Source organism: Oryzias latipes, chromosome 15 (genome assembly GCF_053564925.1).
Source record: "Oryzias latipes strain Hd-rR chromosome 15, Olatipes_Hd-rR_3.1".
Lineage (NCBI taxonomy): Eukaryota > Metazoa > Chordata > Actinopteri > Beloniformes > Adrianichthyidae > Oryzias > Oryzias latipes.
This window is the reverse complement of record NC_136251.1, coordinates 1,598,192-1,620,586: the sequence shown is the minus strand read 5'-3', so window position 1 is coordinate 1,620,586 and position 22,395 is coordinate 1,598,192. Positions and strand designations below refer to the sequence as shown.

Genomic DNA, 22,395 nt, shown 5'->3' with positions numbered 1-22,395 from the left:
CATTGAAGAAAAAAGGTTCAGAGCACTGTCTAGTGGGTCTAGATGACCCAACTCCCAAGGATAGCACAAGGGTTAACAGCTCAAAACATTGATTTTGCAGGGTAAAGGCCTTGGAGGAAAACAAAGCTTTTCACATTTTTGATGAGCTTTCTGAACAAACATGGATGCTGGTCTAAGGCAGATGAGCCCAAAGGCATCTTTATTGTAACACTGGATAGAGTCAGACTGTAAAAGCAGGAAGAGCATAGTGAGTTTGGTCAGTCTCTTAATCAGTTACAAGAGCTCCTCAGTCCAGCACCACAGACAGTACACACACACAGCAGACGGTTAGCTTGCAGATGAGTAGCCAGATCTGAGTGCAGTCACTCCTGTTTGATGTCCCCTTTCAGCTTTCTCTTAATCCGGGAGTACGGGCTGAGCGTGTCATCCATGATGAAGTCGTACAGAACTTGAACCCATGACGTGTACTGGGGCAGGTCCTGGTAGTACTCGGATGCCATTTCCTTGACCTGCAAAAACAGAAATATATCAGAGTCTAACTTTTGATTTGCTACCTGTGGTTTCAGTGCTCACACTAGCTCTAGTTCTCATTTATCCCCCATATTAGGACCTGAACTTGGACCCATAACTCAGAATCTTCCCTCTAACCAGCACAAGTTACCTCCCCTAGAACTGGTTCTGCTTCAGTCAGCATTGATGAGGTGCAGCTAAGCTCATTCAGCAGAGTACATGGTTTGCAGAAAACAAATGTCCAACTGGGACTATAAACCAGTCAACCTTTTTTGAGCCACGGCACTTTAACCTTGACAAAAATCCCGCGGCACACCACTATTCCCCCCCAAAAAAAGCAGAAACTCATAGTCTGCATTGATCTACAGTGCCCCCCCCCCAATCTCACATGCATTTTTGTGATAATTGTGGCAGAAAAAGCTGGAAGTTGCGGCTGTTTTTTTCTTAAAGATGAAATAAAAGTTAAGTTAGAAGATTTAAAAACTGATGTGTGTTTGTTATGGTTTCAAGACCTTTAACCCTTGTGCTGTCCTAGATGACCCCCCCGTACATTGACGTGTTCTCCCTACCATGACAAAGGTGGATAAAGGTGGAAAGATTTCATGTAATCCATGGACACCAGTGAAGATCACAAATCATTGAAGAAAAAAGGTTCAGAGCACTGTCTAGTGGGTCTAGATGACCCAACTCCCAACGTTAAAGTGCCTAGAATAGCACAAAGGTTACCAAGGACGACTCATTGTGACTGTCACTTTAACCCAATGCATCATGGGAGATGTAGTGATGGCAGACAGACTCGCTTTTCAGAGCTTCATGGTTTTGTTCACTTGTTCCAAGGTCTGACACCGGATTCTGTGGAAAGCTACACCGCTAAAGACGGGCTTTAGCTGCTATTTCTGTTGGAACTGAGAGACTTTATGAGCAGAATCAGAACAAGGAAGTGAAGACTTTAACCACTTCTGATTGGTCAGACTGATGACGTATGATTAACCCTCCAGGAATGATTGGTGTTATGATAATGATAAATAATGATTGCTGTATAGTCATTCTTATCAAATGTCTTTAATAGAATCCAATAAACACAAATAAAAAAGTATTTTATGATATTTCATATTCGTAACTTCTCAGTGTTTTATCAGGACCTGTTTGGATGAACACAGAGCTGATATCCTGGAGATGGGAAATGTTTTTAGATCAGTAAATGAGGGTAATCTCCCACGGCACACTGGTTGAAAAACACTGCCACAGACAACACCAGGTAAAGTTCAGGACTTACCAAGGGCAGACGCCGCCCCGGGATGCTGGGGAAGTCGTGGTGCTCATTGTGGTAGCCCACATTGAAAGTAAGAAGATTTAGGGAGCCGTAGTAGGAGTAAGTCTCATAACCCTTTAAGAACATGTAGTGCTCTGCTATGAAATGGCCAGAGATAGGGTGTAGGCCCATTCCCAGCATGGAGCCAGCTAGCATGTACACCACCGGCTTGGCCCCCCACATCCAGTAGAGCAGGATATCAAAGGCTACCTGGATGACCACATTGGTCACTTCCAGCTGACTGATAGGTTTGGGGTTGATGCACAGGGGCCTGACAGCATAGAAAAGGGGCTGCAGAATGATCCAGATAAGCTTGCGAAATCGAGTGCAGAAGAACCATCCTTCAAACTCAGTGGGGATGTCCACATCCACTCCATCCCCCCCCAGGTAGCGATGATGGTCCAGGTGATAACGCTTGAAGGAGGCAGAGTAGGGCAGGCCGATGGGCAGATTAGCAAACATGGCAAAGTATCGATTCCATGTGGCCTTGTTATTTCCGAAGGCAGTGTTGTGGGAGATCTCATGGATAGCCAAAGTCATAGAGTGGTTGATGCAGCTGCCAAAGGAATACGTCCAGAACAAAACCCACTTCCAGTCCAAGTCCTTGACGAGGTAGAAAGCTAAAAACTGGATGACCACCATTGTGCAGACGATCCATTTCAGTCTGCGGTCGGGCCCCATCAAGGACTTGATTTCTGGGTGTTTGGCTGCAGAAGAAACAAAAACAGTCAGGTTACAAAACGGAGGAGTATTTCCACAGATTTAAGTCTCAAGCTACGTCACACTGCCCTTGGCAATCCGCATTTAAGCAGCCAGATCCAAAAAATAACAATAATAATAATACATTTTATTTATAAGGCGCCTTCCTGGGCACTCAAGGTCGCCGCACAACATGTTTACAGAATAAGAAATACAATAAACAGTTAAAACATAAAAGAATTTAAATACATACACAATTAAATAAATATGTCTATGTAAACACACGTGTTTAAAACTCTTGTGTTCATGCATTGCTATGAATGTTTTAAGGCTTTACGTACAAAACGTGCATCCATTGAACACTTGGGTTTAATTTTGACTATTTAGGGACTCAGATTTGGTTTTCACTTATGGATGGTGTCCCTTTTATTTCACTGAACTACCAACCGTTTGTACATTGATCATCAAGGAGAAATTAATGGTTGTGGTTTGTGCCCGGCTGGTACTATATGATCCAAAATCTTTCAAATATTGAAAAAAAAAAAGCTGTGAAAGAAAAGGCATGGGACAAGATTCACCAGATTAACACAGCTTCAACATTTCACACAAAGACTCTTAACTGCGAGTACATGCACTAGTATGAGAAAGCGACAGTTCAGTGTGAACACCATGGGCAAAACAAGTGTTCAAGAATGCCTGTTTAGCGCCTTCTTGAACACACGTCACATACCTGGTTCTACCATAGCATTAAAAATGTGGACCGGAAGTTTTGCACATCACTTTTAAGAAAATGTTTACAGAACAAATTCCTTCCTCTCTGCAGCACCCTCTGGCACAGGGCTCTTCCCAAGCGCTAGTGCCCAATGACTGCTATAGCAGGCAGGGTCGGGTACGGACAGGTGCGTCTGGCCGATTATCTCCCTCTGGTCTCTGGGTGTTGAGAAAGGACCGTGTGGGTACCGTCCGTGTTGTTTAAACAGCAGATAACTGCATGATCACAAACATTTATTATGACCCGCAGCAGTCACAGACTGCAAGGACCATATTGTAACTGCTACGAGGGTCGAACTCCCAAAAAGGTCCAAAACGTCAAAAAAAGCGTGAAAACGCCAATAAACCAGGTCAAAAGTCACCCGCACAAAACTACACGACAATTGTGTAACACAACAAAAATACACAAACACAACACCACCGCACAAACGTCAAAATTGTAATCGGACAAATGACGACAAAAACACGAAAACGCCCCAAAAAGCCCTCAAAGGATGGGTTTAAAGCCAAAAAGACATGCCCAGCCTATAGTAAAAGACAGGCTGCATTGAAATACATAATAAATCCTGAGAGGAAAAAACTTCTTATTGTTTTTCGAACGTTTCATTATTATGGCCCGCAGCAGTCATTACGTTTCTTCTTTCTTACGGATCCGTTGTTCGCAAATTTGACCCCCGCCACATACCTGAAAACTCACCAAAATTGGCACACACCTAGGATAAATTGAAAATGAATTTTCGGCAAAGAGATCGTCACCCCCCCCAGGACGATGACATCACGGCGAGCGTTCCCGTCAAAAAATGAATAGGCCGAAAATCTCTTATGGGGCCAAAAAAAAATTATTTCAAAATACAGTTACCAAACCAAAACAAGCGTGTTGGAGATATCCCAAAGAAGTTATGAAATCATTATGGGATGGCCACACGACCTACTGCTTGGCGGCCATTTTGTGGCGAACACAGAGAAATGGCAATTTTCGTGTTTTTTGACAATATGGGAAAACAATACTTTTGTTTGAGCGATTTTCACGAAAACGCACACACATGCCGCCAGCATTATTCTACAATAACCAAAGAAGTTTCATTGACCTTTGACCTTCGGAAGAGGCGGCCATCTTGAATTTTCAAAAAAAAAAGCACCTTTAATAACGGATACCAGCAAAAACTCGTCCTAGGGATTTTTATCGATCTTGAAACTTCTCGGGCATCAATGGCAAGCTACTGTGGACAAAATGTTGAAATTAGAAGATAGATCTAGATCTACATTTTGAAATGAGTGCGCATGGCGAATTCGCAACTGTTGCGATTTTAGCTAGCTCGCACAAATTATATCGGAATGTCCTTAAACTAAAATATGCGATTCCCTGGTCCACACTGAACAAAACGATGTCACATACGACGAAATCGATAAAGGAATGTGGGCGTGGTAAACAAAAAACGATCACAGAAAAAGTCTTGACTCGGCTAAAAAAAAAAATTCTGATTTTTTTTTTAAGAACCGGCTAACAAAACCCAGGTATCTCCAAACAAAACTTTGAAATCATTACATGATGGCGACACGACCTACGGTTTGGCGGCCATTTTGTGCCAAAATCTGCCATTTTGAGATTTTCGCGTTTTAACCCGATATGGAAAAATAAACTTTTTTTGAAGCGATTTTCACGAAATTTGTCTCGCATGTCCCTAGCCTAAGTCTACAATCACCTCTGGAGTTTCGTCGACCTTTGACCTTGGGAGAAGGCCGCCATCTTGAATTTTCTACCATAAACACCTTTATCCCCGGGATAAAACGTAAACTTGTCGTTGGAATCCTCTCGAAACTTTTAGGGCATCAATGGCAAGCTACTGTGGAAAAAATGATGGAATTAGAAGTTGTAGATTTTTAACGGCGTGCCCGTGGCGAGCTAGCAAAGTGGCACACTGTTATAACTCCTATGTCTTTCAATGGACTACTGTGAAATTTGCATGCATTCATGCCTGAAACTGAATACATTGAAAAACACTGGATATGGTGTTATAAGGAATGTGGGCGTGGTTAGCATAAAACCACTGTTGCTAAGGACAACAAAAAGTTTACTTTTTCCAATCTGTCGGAAACTCGCGTCGATCTGTTCGTCCTCCCGAGGCGACCAAAACATAAAATGGTTGCTATGGAGATAAAATCAACAGAAAAGCGGCCATTTTGAAAAAAAGTGTTTTTTTAATCAACTAATGACATATAGCTTTCACCAATGGAGCAATGTGATTTTCTGAGTAAGTTGATGATGCTGATCGCTATGCTATAACTTTTGGCAAAATTAGCATAGTTAGCATAATTAGCATTCGCAGTTTTGAGTAGCCTTGATCAAAGGTGGCTGGTGAGGGCGGTGGGGCGGGTGGCGGCGGTGGGGCGTAGAGTTGGGCGTAGAAGGCGGGTTGCCTCTGCGGGCCATACAACTCTGCTTGCGGCTTTAAGTGTTCTTTTCCCTACAACAGAGACTTACCTGAACTGGATTGAAACGCCGAAAAATAAATAAAGGTGCCCAATTTCAACACCGTATAATCGTATATTCTTGTACATGGACAAAAGTAATCAGAATGAACGCCTGATCAGAATAAAAATACCGTACATTCCGGACTATAAAGCGCACCCGATTACAAGCCGCACCCACCCATTTTCACGTGTTTAACTACTTTTAAACATACATAAGCCGCGTCGGAGTAAAAGCCGCATGTATTAGGTAACGTGGTAAACCTGACATATCACGTCCTGACTTCCAGCATGGGTAAGGTTCATTACCACACTGTGGGAGGAGTCAGCTTTGCCTCAGGCTCATGCATGTGAGTACGACCACATCTGCCAAACAGCATGGAGCTCTATTCTGTTCACAAGTTCCTCAGTTATGGTTTGTTTATTTATTTATTTATTTGTTTTTTTTTTTTTACTTATTGACAATCTAGGTATCACACATAAAATTACAAACAGTAACCATATAATCAACATTACATCCCTCAGTTATGATGAGGAAATTTACATCCGCAATTCCCCATTTCCCATGAGTCTTAGGGGCTAAAGGCGGGGCCTTTGCATGGAGGGGTGAAAAGGAACAGCTCTCCTTCCGCTTGTGTCGCGGCAGCGTTATGGGAGTAACAGGGCTGTATAAAAAAAAAACACCAGTAAAATAAAGCAGCGATAGATAGATAGATAGATAGATAGATAGATAGATAGATAGATAGATAGATAGATAGATAGATAGATAGATAGATAGATAGATAGATAGATAGATAGATAGATAGATAGATAGATAGATAGATAGATAGATAGATAGATAGATAGATAGATAGATAGATAGATAGATAGATAGATAGATAGATAGATAGATAGATAGATAGATAGATAGATAGATAGATAGATAGATAGATAGATAGATAGATAGATAGATAGATAGATAGATAGATAGATAGATAGATAGATAGATAGATAGATAGATAGATAGATAGATAGATAGATAGATAGATAGATAGATAGATAGATAGATAGATAGATAGATAGATAGATAGATAGATAGATAGATAGATAACTTTATTAATCCCACAATGGGGAAATTTCATTTATCTGTGGCAGCAACACGACATTCAGAAATAATCTATATAATATAACATCAATAAAGGACATCACAAATTACATTTATATTAGATAATTAAAAATATTACTAAAATTATTATGAAAAATTATTATCAAAAATGAGATTCTTATTAAATAAAGAAATAAATATTAAATATTAAATAAATACAGCTGCAAAAGTGTAAAAAACATGCGGTCTGCAAAACATGTAAACTGTAAAAAAAACATTACAAATTTTTTCAAAATACAGAAATAACTAATGAAGTTCACACCAAAAACAAAAACAAACAACTGTTCAGGAACAAAAAACAATTTAAAATTGAAAAACAACAACTACAACAAAAGTAAATGAATCAATGACTAAACAGAAAAACACCCCTGGGACCGTGGAGTGTCACTTTGACACGGTGTTGTACAGTCTGATGGCTGTGGGGAGGAATGACCTGCAGCAGCTCCTTCTTACACTGAGGGTGCAACAGTCTTGTGCTGAAGGAGCTGGTCAGCGCCTCTACAGTTTGGTGTAGGGGGTGGGAGGGGTTATCCATGATGGATGTCAGCTTAGCTAACATCCTCCTGTCCGCCACCTCCTCGATGGACTCAAGTGTGCAGCCCAGGACAGAGCCGGCCCTCCTAACCAGTTTGTTAAGCCTCTTCAAGTCTCTGCCTGCACTGCCCCCCGCCCAGCACACAACTCCATAAAGGACCACTGAGGCCACCACAGTGTCGTAAAAGGTCCTCAGCAGCTGTCTGCACACGCCAAAGGACCTCAGTCTCCTCAGCAGGTGAAGGCGACTCTGGCCCCTCCTGTACAGAGCATCCGTGTTGTTGGACCAGTCCAGTCTGTTGTTCAGGTGAACACCCAGATATTTAAATGTGTCCACGACCTCAATGTCTGAACCCTGGATGTTCACCGGTGACTGTGATGGTGAGGACCTCTTGAAGTCCAGGATCAGCTCCTTTGTCTTGCTGGTGTTAAGCAGCAGGTGGTTAACTTCACACCAGCTAACAAAGTCAGTGATGACCCCCCTGTACTCCTGCTCATCCCCCCCTGATGAGAAAAAAAAAGCGTGCCTCAGCGCGATACCAGCACCTCAGCGCGGCGCGTGCGTCAGATGTTTCTTTCCACAACAAACACTGTAGCTCCACGGACGCCTCTGAGCTCCGCGCTCGCCCCGCGCGCTCCCCTTCCTATCTTCTCACCTCTGGCCAGGGCGGCTACAGGGAGGAGGAAATCGTGTCTGTGCAGAGCAATCGGACTTAAAACTGTACGTTTTGTGGATGAGGGGCGGATGCGTTGTTACGCGTGGGAGCCTTTAGACTGCCATTGGCCCCGCAGCTCTATGTGAACGAGCAGCAGCCAGGAGAACATGTCTCCAGCTCACACGGAGGCTGTGAGCTTTTCAATGCAAAATTCCGGTCAGTCCTCAGAAACCGTTAAAACGATCACGTGGATTTGTGTTTCCAGTCGTGTCCCGACAAAATAAAGGCTGATGTTATTCCCACATGCGCTGTTCTCTCCGTCACGCAGCTGACCGGCTTTTTCAAACCCGTTGGAGATGGTGGATTTTTTCACGCTGCTTTTAACGATTGCTTTTAACTTGAAAGCTGCATCATATTGTAGCGGCGATCACGTGCACGTTGGGTGTAACGGCACCAAAGGATTCTGGGATGCATGCGTGTTTTGTTTTTTGAACCATGACTGAAGTGTCTAAGACCTGAAGTGAGGTCCATGCTGTTTGGCTGCTTAGAAGTGTGTTGAAAAACAAATGACTTGTGCTTTGTGTTGGATAAAGAATTCAAACCATTCACTGAGTCCGAAAGTCCGCACATGGCGGCCGCCAATTAAATCCATAAATTAGCCGCGTCACTGAATAAGCCGCAGGGCTATGAGAGCAGGAAAAAAGTAGCGGCTTATAGTCCGGGAATTACGGTACGTCATATAAACACGGAATACTCTGCCCCGATCAGACTCATTCGGATCAACCTATCTTCCGACAAAGATCGACGGGTTTTGCTGATTGTTGATCTGATCGTGGTGCATAGAAACAGTTTATTCTGATCACAGGTCACTACTGTGCTGGCTTTGCGTCACGCATAGACGGAGTTGCGCTCCAGAGAAAGCTTTGGAGTGCAAACAGCACCAGCCAGCTGCTCCACCCATGCGAAACATGTCTCTGAGCGGACTTGTAGCTTTGTATTTGCGGGCAGGGGAGGGTGCTTTGTTACAGTGTGAGCTCCGAAGGAGACTTTGTCCGTTTGGCTGCTCTGCGTGAGCGAGCTACAGGACTCAAGAGGACCATGTCTCAGAGCAGAGAAGCGGCTTTCCAGTATTTTAGACAGTCCTGTGCATGTCCAAATGATTTATTTCGACCGTAAGTGTGGTGCATGTAAACGTTTGTTATAATCGGATACGTTTTTTCTAGGCCCATGTAGACAGTCCAATTCTAATCCAATCTTTGATCTGATCAAAGATATTTTGCACATGTAACCGCAGCTAGTGAATGCCCCAAGCCTTCCTCATTCTGATTTGTCCTTCATCTAGGCCCCACCCCCACATGCCAAAACGGGACCAAAAGTTGAAATAAGGAAAAAATTTAAGTGAAAAAATATTTTTGGTTTCAAGTTGTAGGCCCTCATTTGCCACCATAGAAAAGGTCTCAAATCTCATCGGTGTGTAAATGCTGTTTTTGTGTGTGTGCATCAGGTATCTGGTGCATACTATTTGAAGATTTGTATGCATAGGAGCCGTTATGTATTCGTAGTCAGTTTCAGCTGTTGTAATTTCTGTGTGTGTAAATTATATCTTGTAACTAGAGAGTTTTTGATTTTAAAGTGTACATGTGAGGTTCAGGAGTACCAGCTGCAGATCCAGGCTGTGAGGCTGCTGAACGGACTGTCCTCCTCATCCATTCACGCTCTCACAAACTCCAAAATGACCAAAAAGACCAAAATGACCCCCCCTCCCCCCCAAACAAAACTGCTGCTAAACGCATATAAGTCATTTTAGTCACACTGAATGCTGGTCCCCATTTCGTTTCATTTTATTCTATTGCAACTCTATCTTATTTACTGCTATTTCTTTTTATTCTCTGTTTTTTTATTGCTGCTTCTTTGCACTGTCATGCTAGTGAGAAACGACATCTCGTCTCACCTGTGTATTTCTCTGCAAATACTGTGTGGAATGACAATAAACCAAATCTTGAATACACAATTGCAAGTACACAATTACACACAGAATGTATTATAGGAGTTAAAAATCAAGAATTACGCACATACTAATTCTGTGAGAGTATTTTCTTTTCATATTGGTGTTTATTTTAAACAATCAAAATACACACAGTACACTATGAAGGAATTAAATACAATTGTTAAATAGAGTTTAATTGCTAGAGTGTGAAAAGAAGCAAATGTATATAATCCCAGTCCTATGTTCTACCCAACTTTAATTTGACATAGTTTCAATAATCTGTTCCTTACCCCTATTTAGTGTTATTTATACTTTAACAGTCAAAGTGTAGGGTTAGTACATCAAAAAGTATAAACAACATCAAATACTGAGTTCTTATCATCTCAAAAGATTTGTACATTAATCCAGATTAATTTTTTCTTGCGTTTTCTCTGTTCACATAATTACGGCTATGATTTACCGATTCAAAATCAGTGATCACAGCTGAACCACGTTTCAGAAGTTCTATGATGTTAGAGTCTGTGGCCTTCAAATCTGTTAGTGGAACTGAATAAACTCATTTCTTTTGGTCATCATGACCTGCATTCTGCACACAGGATGATCCCGAACGCATTCAGAAAACGAAAGCTGTCATTTGTCTCTGCAAACAGTCACCGGAACCAACCAAACTTTCACCGGAACCAACCAAACTTTCACCAGAAGGACGACTTTGGGTCAGACGGAAGCAGAAAACTAGTCGGACGTCACGTGACTCGCGACGTCTCGGGTTTCTGCTCGACACTTCAGGGAGTGGCACTCGACAAAACTTTCACACTATGAAGAGAATATTGCAGAGAGCGGGTGGAACCGAGGAATGTTTTAAGTTTAAACAACAACAGTGAATTACGGGTTTTCAGACACTGTACGACCCGGTACCGAAGATTAACGGAACCAAACTCTGTTGGACGCAGAAACCGTTAGTTTAACCGTTACGCAACTTCGTTTTACCGCTTCCTAAAACAAGCTTGTACGAAAGACACGGCAGCAGCTGCTGATCACGTGAAACCATTAGGAGCCTAAGGCGGACATTCTGCTGATCTGACAGAGAAGTTAGCTAAGCTTACCCAGGATATCCTTCCTCCGGTCGGCGTGTGGCTGGTCCGTGTAAACCCACTCGTAGTCCTCTCGAGCGACTCGGTTTCCCATCCTGCTAGTTTGAAACGCGAAGAACCAACTAAACCAGTTTATGTTTACGGGTGTAAAACTAACTAGATTTAACTTTAAGCGAGTCTAAGTGGCTCTGCTCTAGTCTCAGCCGCTACGGTACTAGCTCCGCCCTCAGCAAAGCGCCCCTACTGCGTCACATGACGAAGGAGCGTTTTTGAGCAGCTACGGGTCACAAGGTGGCCCAAAATTCCTTTTGAAAAGCTTCCATTAACTACTTGAACAATCAAATCCCCTCTGGGTAGTTTCTGCTTCACTTCCGCTAAACAGTTGAACTCAAAAATCAGAGCTTTGTTCCAAGATCATTTAGTTTCTGTTCCCTCAGCTAATTTCACTTTGAATATTGAATGGAAAAAAAATCTGGTCTTTACCACAAAAAAACTTCTTAACAAATAAAGTCAAAGAAATCTCTTTTAAACTCCTACACAGATTTTATCCAGCAAAACATTATTTAACTAAATTTAAGGCTGACATAAACACCAGCTGTACTTTCTGCCAGAAACAACCTGAAACCTGCTCTCATTTATTCTGGTCTTGTGAATTCACATACAAATTTTGGAAAAACATTTATACATGTTTCACAGATTTTATTTTTGCTGATATACAACTTTATTATAAAAATGTACTATTTGTTTTCATAACTTTGATGTCAAAGACCGTGATGCTTTCTTTTGTAATAACATGTTATTATTTATGGCTAAATTTCATATTCATAAACGTGTTTGTGTTCAAACTGGAACTGCAGCAATATTTAAACTTAATTTCAGCTTCAAAAAATACAAAAGCTCAAAAAACAATTAACATCTGTAAATCTTTTGAAATAATGACATAAGCTTATTACTCTGGCATTTTCTCTTCTTATTTTTTATTTTGTCTATTTTTTTTCTATGTTTAGTTCTGTTTTCTTTCTTTATGTTTATTTTTTATTCCTTTTTGTGATTGTTGCTAATAATTAGAATCTTCCTAAGGATGTAACACGTTTATTCTGTATTCAGAATTGTAATGTACATTATATGTACATAATTGTTGCATTTTTTGTTCTGTATGTTGCAATTGTTCAATAAAAAAAAAAAACTTGAACAATGGACCTTTTTCGCAAAAAACGGGAACACGTCAACGAAGCGTAACGAAGCGATGTGCTGTGAGCTTTTTTTTTAAAAAAAATTATTTTTATTTTTTATTTTATTGAACTTTTCAAAGACAAAATACAAACTTCACCAGAGGATGAACACATTACGAAATACACACTCACTAGGGGGGTAAATAATACTCTCAGATGTCATCAACATATTGTAGCGACCTGGGGGTTAGCCCCGCCTTCAGCCCCTGAGGCTCATGGGAAGTGGGGAGTTTTGGGGTGAAAACCTTGAGTGAGAGGGCTGGAAGCATTAGTGAGCTCCATGCTGTTTGGGCTATTTGTGTGATTGAATAAACGGGCCTGATGCTGAAAAGGCTATTTGACTTCTCTGCCTGTTTCTTCCTACCTGAGACTGTCTGAGGTTGTGCAGTGTATGGGGCACAGACAGCTCTCCAATGAAGCCAACACGTTAGCAGCTTGGCTTTCGCTTCCCCACTAAAGTGATGTCCCAATATAGTGTTAGAACACCTAGAAAAAAATCAAACAAAAATAAAACATTTCAGGAGCCAAATGACAGCACAGGACAGAAACTAGAACAACAGCCACAAGGAAATCTGTTTAGATATTATTTTAACACCTACAGAGGATTGTCATTTTTTCAGTGAGGAATAATGTAATTTAAATTTGTTAATAAAACCTGGGAAGCAGGGCTTGGAACCTCTCCACTTGCAACAATGGATATGGTATTTTCCTAAAAGTAAAATGATATTAATGACATTTGAGAAAGAATCAACTATATTTTCCATAAACAGAATGACATCAGAAATACCAAAAGGGGGAATGTTCAGTTTTAAATTAATCCAATTCCTTATTCGAGTCCAGAAATCCTTAGAGTAATTGCATGAAAAAAACAAATGTTCCAGCGTTTCTTCATTTGAGTTACAAAAAGTGCAAGATTCCACATCAAATTTAAAAATGCTTTGAAGAAAATCAGAGAAAGGGTAATATCAATTACTTTGAAATGAGTTTCTTTAATTTTGGGCAAAACAGGCCATTTAATATACTTTGAGTGTGCTTGAACTAACAGAGATTGGCTGTTGGAATAAGAGAATGATCTAAAAGAGGCTTGATTATGGACATGATAAATTTTTTCTTTCATACAGTTATTCAAAAGATTGTTATTCAGTTTGAGATCTAAGAAATTACATCCATTTATCTGTAATTTTGGTAATGAGATAATTGCGCTATGAGAAATTAATAGTGTTCTTTATTAAAACCCTTGTGCTATCTTAGATGACCCCCCCTTACATTGACGTGTTATTCCTACCATAATAAAGGTGGATAAAGGTGGAAAGATTTCATGTAATCCATGGACACCAGTGAAGATCACAAATCATTGAAGAAAAAAGGTTCAGCCACTGTCTAGTGGGTCTAGATGACCCAACTCCCAATGTTAAAGTGCCTAAGATAGCACAAGGGTTACATGAATCAGAGCAGCAGAGATAGCTCGACCAACTTTTTTAAATTCTTTAAGGCTGCAGGTGAGATGGTATTTATCTATAAAAGAAGAAAAATTCAATAAATTACCTTCACTGTCAGTTAAATCTTTAACAAAGAATGTTCCCGTCAAACCAATCCTGTTTGAATATAGATTTCCTACCAACTAATACTGTTCTGTTATTCCATAATGTTGATCCATGAAGGGGAAATTTGTGATTAAATATCATTTTCCAAAACTGAAGAACTTGTTTGTGGAAGTTGGACAAAATGATTGGAATCTTGTTGACTTCAAAATCACATTTCCAAAGGACATCTATACCTCCTAAATGTTTAAAGATGGATCTTGGAATATGAAACCACATGGAATTATTATCAACCAGAAGAGCTTTTAAAAAATTAATTCTGAAAGTACCGACCATAGCTTCAAAATCTGGTGCATTGATGCCACCATTATCATAACCTTTGACCAGTTGGGAACGTTTGATATGTGTTTTGTTTTTCCATTTGAATTGAAATATAATTGAGTTAACTTTCTTAATTTTTGGAGGGGATACGTATAAAGAATAGCAGGGATAAGTAATCTTAGAGACGCCTTCTGCTTTGGTTCACAGATTTCTCCCAAAAATAGTTAAATCTCTTGTCATCCAGCGACTTAAACTTTTCTTTATATCAAGCGATCGGTTTGTAATGTTGACTTCTTCCCTCCTTATTGTGTTTTTAGACAATAATACACCCAGATATTTCACCTCATGAACAACCCTGACGGATTCAATAGTTTGGTGCTGACATGAGTGAACGGGGAGCAATAATATCATTAATACCAAAAGGTGACAAAGACTTAACGGACCCTGCCAATTACAGACCCATAAGTTTAATAAATGTGTATTAAAAAATACTATCAAAAATATTAGCAATGAGGCTAGAGAAGGAGCTGCCAAAGATTATTCATAAAGATCAAGTTGGTTTTGTCATATGCAACTTTATGGCACAACCCTAAAATTAAGATTGGTAAACGATCTATCTACTGGGCACAGTGGTTGCAAAAAGGTATTAGAACAATTGGTGATTTATTCCAAGGGGATATTTTCATGTCATATGATGACATTAAGATGAAATATAATTTGGAAGGACATGGTAACTTTTGGAGGTATTTACAACTTAGAGATTGCTTAAAATAACAAATGGGGATGTTGCAAGATGGGAATCCAATAGAAAACTTTCTACGACTACCCACATTGCTAAGCAAGGCATCCAAATGGTATAAAATCTGCCCATGGGCTAAAAAAACACAAGCAAAGGACTTAAAACAATATGAGAAAGAGACCTGTGTTGTACAATCGATGATGATTCATGGCAAACAATTCTTTCTGACATGAGAATTTACATCAGGGAAGCCTGAGGCAAATTTATTCAATATAAAACACTAAACACACTCCATCTAGACTTCATGTGCTGGTAATCATTGAAAATGATCTGTGTTAGAAGTGTCATAAGGAGAGAGGTACCTTTATTCATGCAATATGGGAGTGCTCACTTATCTCTACATTTTGGAGTAAAGTGTTGGAATGCATACAGGGCTGGATAGCATATGAACTTCCCAAATCACCAAGACTGTGTCTCTTAGGGGATAGAATTGAGGTGCCATACTAAGCAAAACTACTTCAAGAGTATTGAATACTGGACATGTGCTCGTCTTGTTCTGAAATTATGGAAAGAACCCCAAATCCCAACGCTGAAAATGTGGAAAGAAAAAACGATAGAAAATAGCGCTTGTCAAAAGTATATATGTGGCTGAAAAATGGGACAGCTTCTGTCTTTATCTATCAATGATTCCTTAATGATGACATGTTAATACACTATGCATGGCAAACTGTTATCGGTAATCCTCACTTGTTTATGTTTATGTTCTATTTTTATTTTAGTGTTTTTTGTTTATATTGGGGGGGGGGTTTGTTATACATGTAAACTGTGAAAACTCAATAAAATACTTGAATTAAAAAAAAAAGAATGGTTAATAACTGAGTAGCTAATATAAACAGTTTTGGGGAGATGGGGCAACCTTGTCGGATACCTCTTAATTACAAAACGGGGAGTAATTCCTGGATTTAAGGAAACGGAACTATAAATATAATTGTACAACATTTTGATAATATTACAAAATTTATCACCAAATCCTAAAAAATTCAGGGCTTTAATTAAAAAGGAATGTTCCAATGTTTCAAATGCTTTATAAAAATCAAGAAATAGTATCAAACTATGGGGGTCAACAAAGTCACAATAATCCAACAAATCTACCACCAACCTGATGTGCTTATGGATATTTCTTCCTGTAATGAATGCTGACTGACACTCATCCACTACATCCTTCAGTCCTCTGTTTAGACGCTCTTGTAACCCGGGTGAGAAACTGCGTTAGTCTCCTCTCGCATCTCTTGCGTGATGACGTCGTCTCACTGCGTGCGTCGGTGCGTCACACGGTCATGTGACTCGGTCCGTGCAATCGGAACCCTTTAAAAACAGCTGTGGGCGAGGTTGCCGGGAGAAGCGTGTGGGGAAGGCTCGGGTGTTTAGCTGGAGGTACATTAACTGTTTTTTTCTTCGTCATTTCACTTTAAACATTCCGGAAACTAACGCAACTAACGTCGGAACACAGGAGCTGACTGCTGGCGCCGATTTTGTCCGGAGACGAGCGAAACACGAAAATAAGAGAACGGAACTGGTGATTAATTTAGATGGCGAGCTACAGCCCAGGACCTAGAACCAAACAGGAACTCTGGACAACTAGTCCGAAGCCACCCTATGAACTCCACCTGCTCTGGTCGGGCTGGTAGGAGGCTTCTCACAGCTACTCTCTTTTCTTCCTTTCAGTTCCGTTGCGACTCAGTTACGCGACCATTCATATTTCTACTCTCAAAATCCCCATTCTTCACTCTGAATCACCCTCTGTTGGACACTTTGGTCGTTAAAATGAACTATGAACTCTTGCGAATGAACTGTTGAGTCGAATCTAAAGGAACTGAACCTTCTTGAAGAAAAAAAGATAATTTACAAATGCGAAAAAATTTGTCTTGTAAATATTGTATGGCCATTCCATGTGTGTGAATGTATTTGTTGCTTTCCTTTGTTTCTTTCAATTATTATAATTATATATATTATTTATAATTATATATAATTATTAATTATAATTTCTTTTTTTTTTTATATGGTACCAACAAGCGCAATTAGGCTTCAGTCTCTTTCTCCACTCCTAGAGTTGAACCAGAGATCTTCTGATCTAGCCCTGTGTCTATTAAATATCTACTGTGTTTCAGATATTGATACACGTATAGGTTACATAATTTGTGGCGAGCTAGCTAGGAGTGGAGTAAGTAGAATTGAATGGTGTTGGTTGCATTGGAGAAAGACATGGAAACATTGGAGAAACGTGGTATTAAAATCCCTAACTCGGTTTTGATACAAGATGCGACTAGAACAGAAACTGACGATGAGGTAGTCCAATTTTTGAAACGTTTTGGTTCAATTTCAAAGATTGAACTCTTTGACGTGTCCGAATCACTTTTTGATCAATCAATTGTGGTTGAATTCATTTCGGGTGCGCCGCTAGTTACGTTGCGAAAGATTTTGCCTTACAGGTATGTTTGTGAAGATGACAAGGTGACGTATGAAATTCTAGATTTGACTGTGGTTTGTGCAGAAGGAATAGGCAAAATGGAAACTAAAATTTACCTGGAAGAGTTGCAAAAAATAGCAAAACTAACAGGGCAAGATTTTGCGGCCGTATTGGGGTGATGCCTCTGCTTGGTCAAACTGTTGGCCAGCTCAATCCTAGTTCTGATGAGACCGAGAATGCAACAGAGGACACGGAGAGGGTGCCGTTAACTGCTGCACCAGTCACTACACTTCCCTCTGTCGTCAAGATGGGTCTTCAAAGTATCCCAGTTGCCACTGGTGAGAACCCCAGTGGAGGCCAGCCGACAATCAAACCAGATGCCAGTTATTTGAATTCACCACGACTGTCACTGCCAGCTATGTCGCAGCATGAATTGAATCCTCCTGATGTCCAACGCTATACATATAGTTTAGCTGCAACGCTAGGTTGTATTTTTTTTTTTGCGTTGTTTTTTGTTTAGTTAAATAGGAAAACCAAAGCGGAACCTTTGTGGCGTGATGTGTTGTGCACGGACAATTCTAATGAGAACACAGGAGAGCTGAAAAAGACGTGTGAATCGCAAAGAAAAGAAGTTCAAGTGAAGTTAAGAGCTGTTAAAGTGTTTTGAATATTTGTTGTTCCTTCACGGACATCCCTCCCTCATTATATATGCGGCCAGCGAGGTATGTTTGTTTGTATTACAGTGATCCCTTGATTATCGCGGGGGTTACGTTCCAAATAGAACCCGTGATAAGCGAAACCCGTGAAGTAGAAACCTTTATTTTTTTTACAATTATTATACAATGAAATTCACTATTATACATTGAAAAGAAAGAACAAACCATTTAACAGGCTAAATCAATTGTTTTTTAACAAATAAAAGTACTTTAGAAACGTTTTTTCAACAAATAACTTGTGTAGTGTGCTGTCAAATAATAATTTCAATCATCGATAAAAACAAAAGGCTTTAAATTGCGGAGATTAGCCCCGCCCACCGCGACCCGAGTGGATTAAACGGAGGAAAATTTAAAATGATTATGAAAAAAATAAAAAAGTACAGTGGGACAGATAGTGACTCCGGTCTTCTTTTTCACTGCTCTTCATACTGAGCCGCTGCATCCTCTGCAGCGTTTTTTCCTTTTGAAGCCCGCGGTGCAGCTGCAGGTGTGTTTGTACGGGAGAGGAACATAGTGATAGGCAGTTGTTGTCGCTCTTTTTTCTTCTTTGCTAAAGACCCTCTTACACCGACATGCCCCCATCGATTATGTTGGAGAACTGTAATGAACGGCTCATCAAAGGGTCCCATTCTTGAGCTACTCGCTGAGTGACTTTTTAGCCAATCAGAATGCAGAACACAATGCACAATCCAAATCCGTGAAGTAGCGAAACCGTGAAAAGTAAACCGTGATATAGCAAGGGATCACTGTATTTATATTTCTGTGAAATGTCTATACAATTTATATGTGTATTTATTTGTTCTGTCAGTTTGACGGTGGAGTTGGCGAAGTTGGTGGAGTTGGCGAAGTTGTGGATAAAGAGCCAATAAATTCATCTGTATGAAGAACCGTGGTCCCGTGTTTCATGAGGGAGCGAAAGTCAAACTCGAAGCCTGTTCATCAGCGTGACATCACCAGACCGTCCCGCCAGTTCATCAAGACGGGAACTGCAGATAAGCTACAAAAAAACGCTTTTGCACCTGTGTTAGTTCGAGAAGATGTTCACAAGACGGATAAACAAGTGTTTGTTTTGAAGTGTGACAAAGACTGACATTTGACATTTGATAAGTTGATATATATAAGTTTCCTTTTAATTTTGTTATTGAAGTTTCTGGGTTTATGTTTGATTTAGATATGTAAGAAAATTCTGTTATATTGAAGTTAGAATAGGGATAACTACCATTTATAAATCAAAATGTTGCAACCTGATGAAAGGACTGAAAGCAATACAGAACATGCTGCAGAGCCAGAACCAGCAGACGTGGCTACAGAGCAACATGAAGAACCTCGTCGAAGTGAAAGAGCCCGTACATTAACAGAAAGGGGAAAAGTCTTTCAAAGAGAAAGGTTAGAGGGACTCATGCTACGTTTTGACACCATCTACGAACGATGGAAAGCCTTAACTAAGTTGGCTAAAAAATCTGTAATGAGACAGGATCCTAATGACATTCTGCAGGAACACATTAGTTCTGTAGAAAAGGAACTGTTAACACTAAACAGTGTGTATGATGAGTACAGATGTACAGATAGTCCACCTCATGACATGCGTCATAAGTTGGATAAGGCTGTGTCAGTAACCAAGATTGTAATCAAAAATGCACAGTCACAGACACGAGGGGAAAGGGAGGAGATTGTTTGGCCTGATGCTAGTTCAGTGTTCGCATCTTCAAGTTCTAGTGTTTCACTTCCGGTCTCTGACCACTCTAAAAGGACTTTGAGTCACTCTGTAGCATCCGCACTCTGTAGACAAGAAGCAGCAGCAGAGTATGCAGCCACACGGGCTGTGTTGCAGATTATGGCTGAGCAAGAGTGTCGTAGAGAAGAGTTGGAGAAACTTGAGGCTGAGAATAAGTTAATAACAGCAGATCAAGAAACTGCTGCTTACACTCGTCGCCTTGAGAGAGAAAGAGAAGAGACTGAACGTAAAATCATGAAGGAAAAACAAGAAGCTGCTCTTTTAAGGAGACAACAAGAAGAGAATGTTGAGAGAAAGCGTTCTGTGGAGAACTTGAAAAGAGAGGTTGAGCGTTTAGAAGAACTTAAAAGGTTACATGCAGCTAAAGCAAGGCTTAAGGTGTATGATGAAAATGAGTTTCATCCAACACAAGCAGTACCTGCGTGTCCTGAAGTAACTCATCTGGATCAAGGAGTTAGGAAACAGTCTGTGAATCAATACGCTGACACAGCTCCAAGTTCAAAGGGTGACTCTCAGAAAGACACAGTGGAACTCGTGAAAGTCTTAGCTGAGGCGTTGTCTGCAAACAGGTTACCCATACCAGAACCAACCATTTTCAGTGGGGATGCACTGAAGTTCAGCCATTGGAAATCATCCTTTCAGACATTAATTGAAAGAAAAAACATTCCAGCAGCAGAAAAGATGTTCTTTCTTCAGAAATATGTGGGAGGAGCAGCGAGAGAATCTTTAGAGGGATTTTTTCTAACTGGATCAGAAGCATCTTATGAGAAGGCATGGAATTTGTTAAATGAAAGATACGGCGAACCATTTGTTATAGCAAAGGCGTTCCGAGATAAGTTGCATGCCTGGCCAAAGATAGCACACAGAGAAAGTTCAGATTTGAGGAAGTTTGTGGATTTTTTGCGCAGTTGTGAGTCAGCGATGGTTGAAAATGAGAATCTTAATGTTCTCAACGATGCAATCGAAAATCAGAAAATGGCAGCAAAACTACCTGATAGGTTGGGCACAGCGTGGAACAGAAAGGCCACAGAGTACCAACTGGAACACAGGCGATTTCCAAAGTTCGGCTATTTAGTAACTTTCCTGACGATGGAGGCAAACATTGCTTGTAATCCTATAACATCTTATACTGCTCTACACCAAGATCAGTCGGATAAGAGAAAAAAAGGTGGAAAACTTTGTATCATCCAAAGGTCAAACCATCGGGACAAAAAGCTTTACAACCAACGTTAGTGAAAGGAAGATAGACACATGTGGCTTTTGTAAAAAAGTAGGTCACTTATTACACAACTGTCGGAACTTAATCAGAAAGCCGATTGCTGAGCGTGTCAAATTCATACAAAGTGAGAAACTTTGTTTTGGGTGTTTAAATCCTGGTCATTATTCCAAATACTGCAAGAGTCGGATGACATGCAGTTTTTGTTCAAAGCGCCACCCATCGTGTCTACACGAAGAGCGCCCAAAACAAGAACAGCAGCTTCCTAGTGAGCAAGCTAAAGAAACTGTAGAGGTTAAGGAAAAAAGGTCACTTTTTACAGTGCAACCACAAGAAACAGATGTTTTCAAGGAGACTACATCTAACAGAGTTGTAAATGAGAAAAGTAGCACACAAACCTCAACAATAGTACCGGTCTATGTTTCAACACAAAGTGATCCGACAAAGGAAGTTCTTACTTATGCTTTGCTAGATTCACAAAGTGATTCTTCATTCATTTTGGACGAAGTTGTTGCTGGGTTAGATGTAAACTCAGAAAGGGTTAAATTAAAGTTATCTACAATGTCATCAAGGGCAACCATCGTGCCATGTGAAAGAATTCAAGGTCTACAAATCAGAGGACTGTCTTGTTCTAAAAGAATCACAGTGCCAGTAGTGTATACCCGTGAGTTCATCCCAGCTAATCATAAACATATCCCAACACCAGAAACTGCCAAGGCATGGCCTCATTTGGAGCATCTTGCTGAATATATCTCACCACAAAGGGAATGTGACATTGGTCTCTTAATTGGGTATAATTGCCCTCAGGCTCTTTTACCCAGAGAAGTTGTGTGTGGAGAAGAAAGCCAACCTTATGCACAAAAAACTGATTTAGGTTGGAGCATAGTGAGTTATGGTGATCCCTCGGAAATCAGAAGTGATGCAATAGATGTAAGTCACCGCATTGTTGTAAAGCAAGTGATACCTGAAACCAAAACAACAGTGAAACTTAAACGTGAAGTACACTACGTGTGTAGGACTCAGATTAAGGAGATTGCCACTCCTGACGAAGTGCTTAAAATGCTGGAGTCAGATTTCAGTGAAAGAGTTGAAGAAGCAGCCTTTTCCCAGGAAGATCTTGATTTCTTAAGCAAATTAAGAAATGGAATCAAGCATAAATCGGACGGACATTTTGAGATGCCATTGCCTTTTAAACAAGACAGACCAAATTTACCAAACAATATGCAATATGTTGCTCAGCGTCTTATGAGTCTGA

General features: G+C 40.3%; 1 protein-coding gene across 2 annotated transcripts; it reads right to left on the bottom strand.

The window, feature by feature from the left end:
• Positions 1 to 173: 173 nt before the first annotated feature.
• On the bottom strand, positions 174 to 11,471 carry degs1 (delta(4)-desaturase, sphingolipid 1). Of its 2 annotated transcripts, none has more exons than XM_004084367.5 (3): positions 11,186 to 11,471; positions 1,787 to 2,529; positions 174 to 509 (listed from the first exon to the last, which is right to left on the bottom strand). In XM_004084367.5, exons 1-3 carry the CDS (start codon positions 11,265 to 11,267, stop codon positions 363 to 365), a joined length of 972 nt encoding a protein of 323 aa, XP_004084415.1. In that variant the 5' UTR covers positions 11,268 to 11,471; the 3' UTR covers positions 174 to 362. The 2 variants fall into 2 exon arrangements, with proteins under 2 accessions (XP_004084415.1, XP_078787761.1); XM_078931635.1 differs by lacking the exon at positions 11,186 to 11,471 and adding an exon at positions 9,753 to 9,835.
• Positions 11,472 to 22,395: the final 10,924 nt, after the last annotated feature.

Coding starts and splice junctions, on each gene's coding strand:
- degs1 (XM_004084367.5), bottom strand. CDS start 11,267: ATGGGAAACCGAGTCGCTCGAGAGGACTACGAGTGGGTTTACACGGAC. Junction 2,530..11,185: donor CCGGAGGAAGGATATCCTGG/GTAAGCTTAGCT, acceptor TTTCTTCTGCAG/CCAAACACCCAGAAATCAAG. Junction 510..1,786: donor CGGGGCGGCGTCTGCCCTTG/GTAAGTCCTGAA, acceptor CTGTTTTTGCAG/GTCAAGGAAATGGCATCCGA.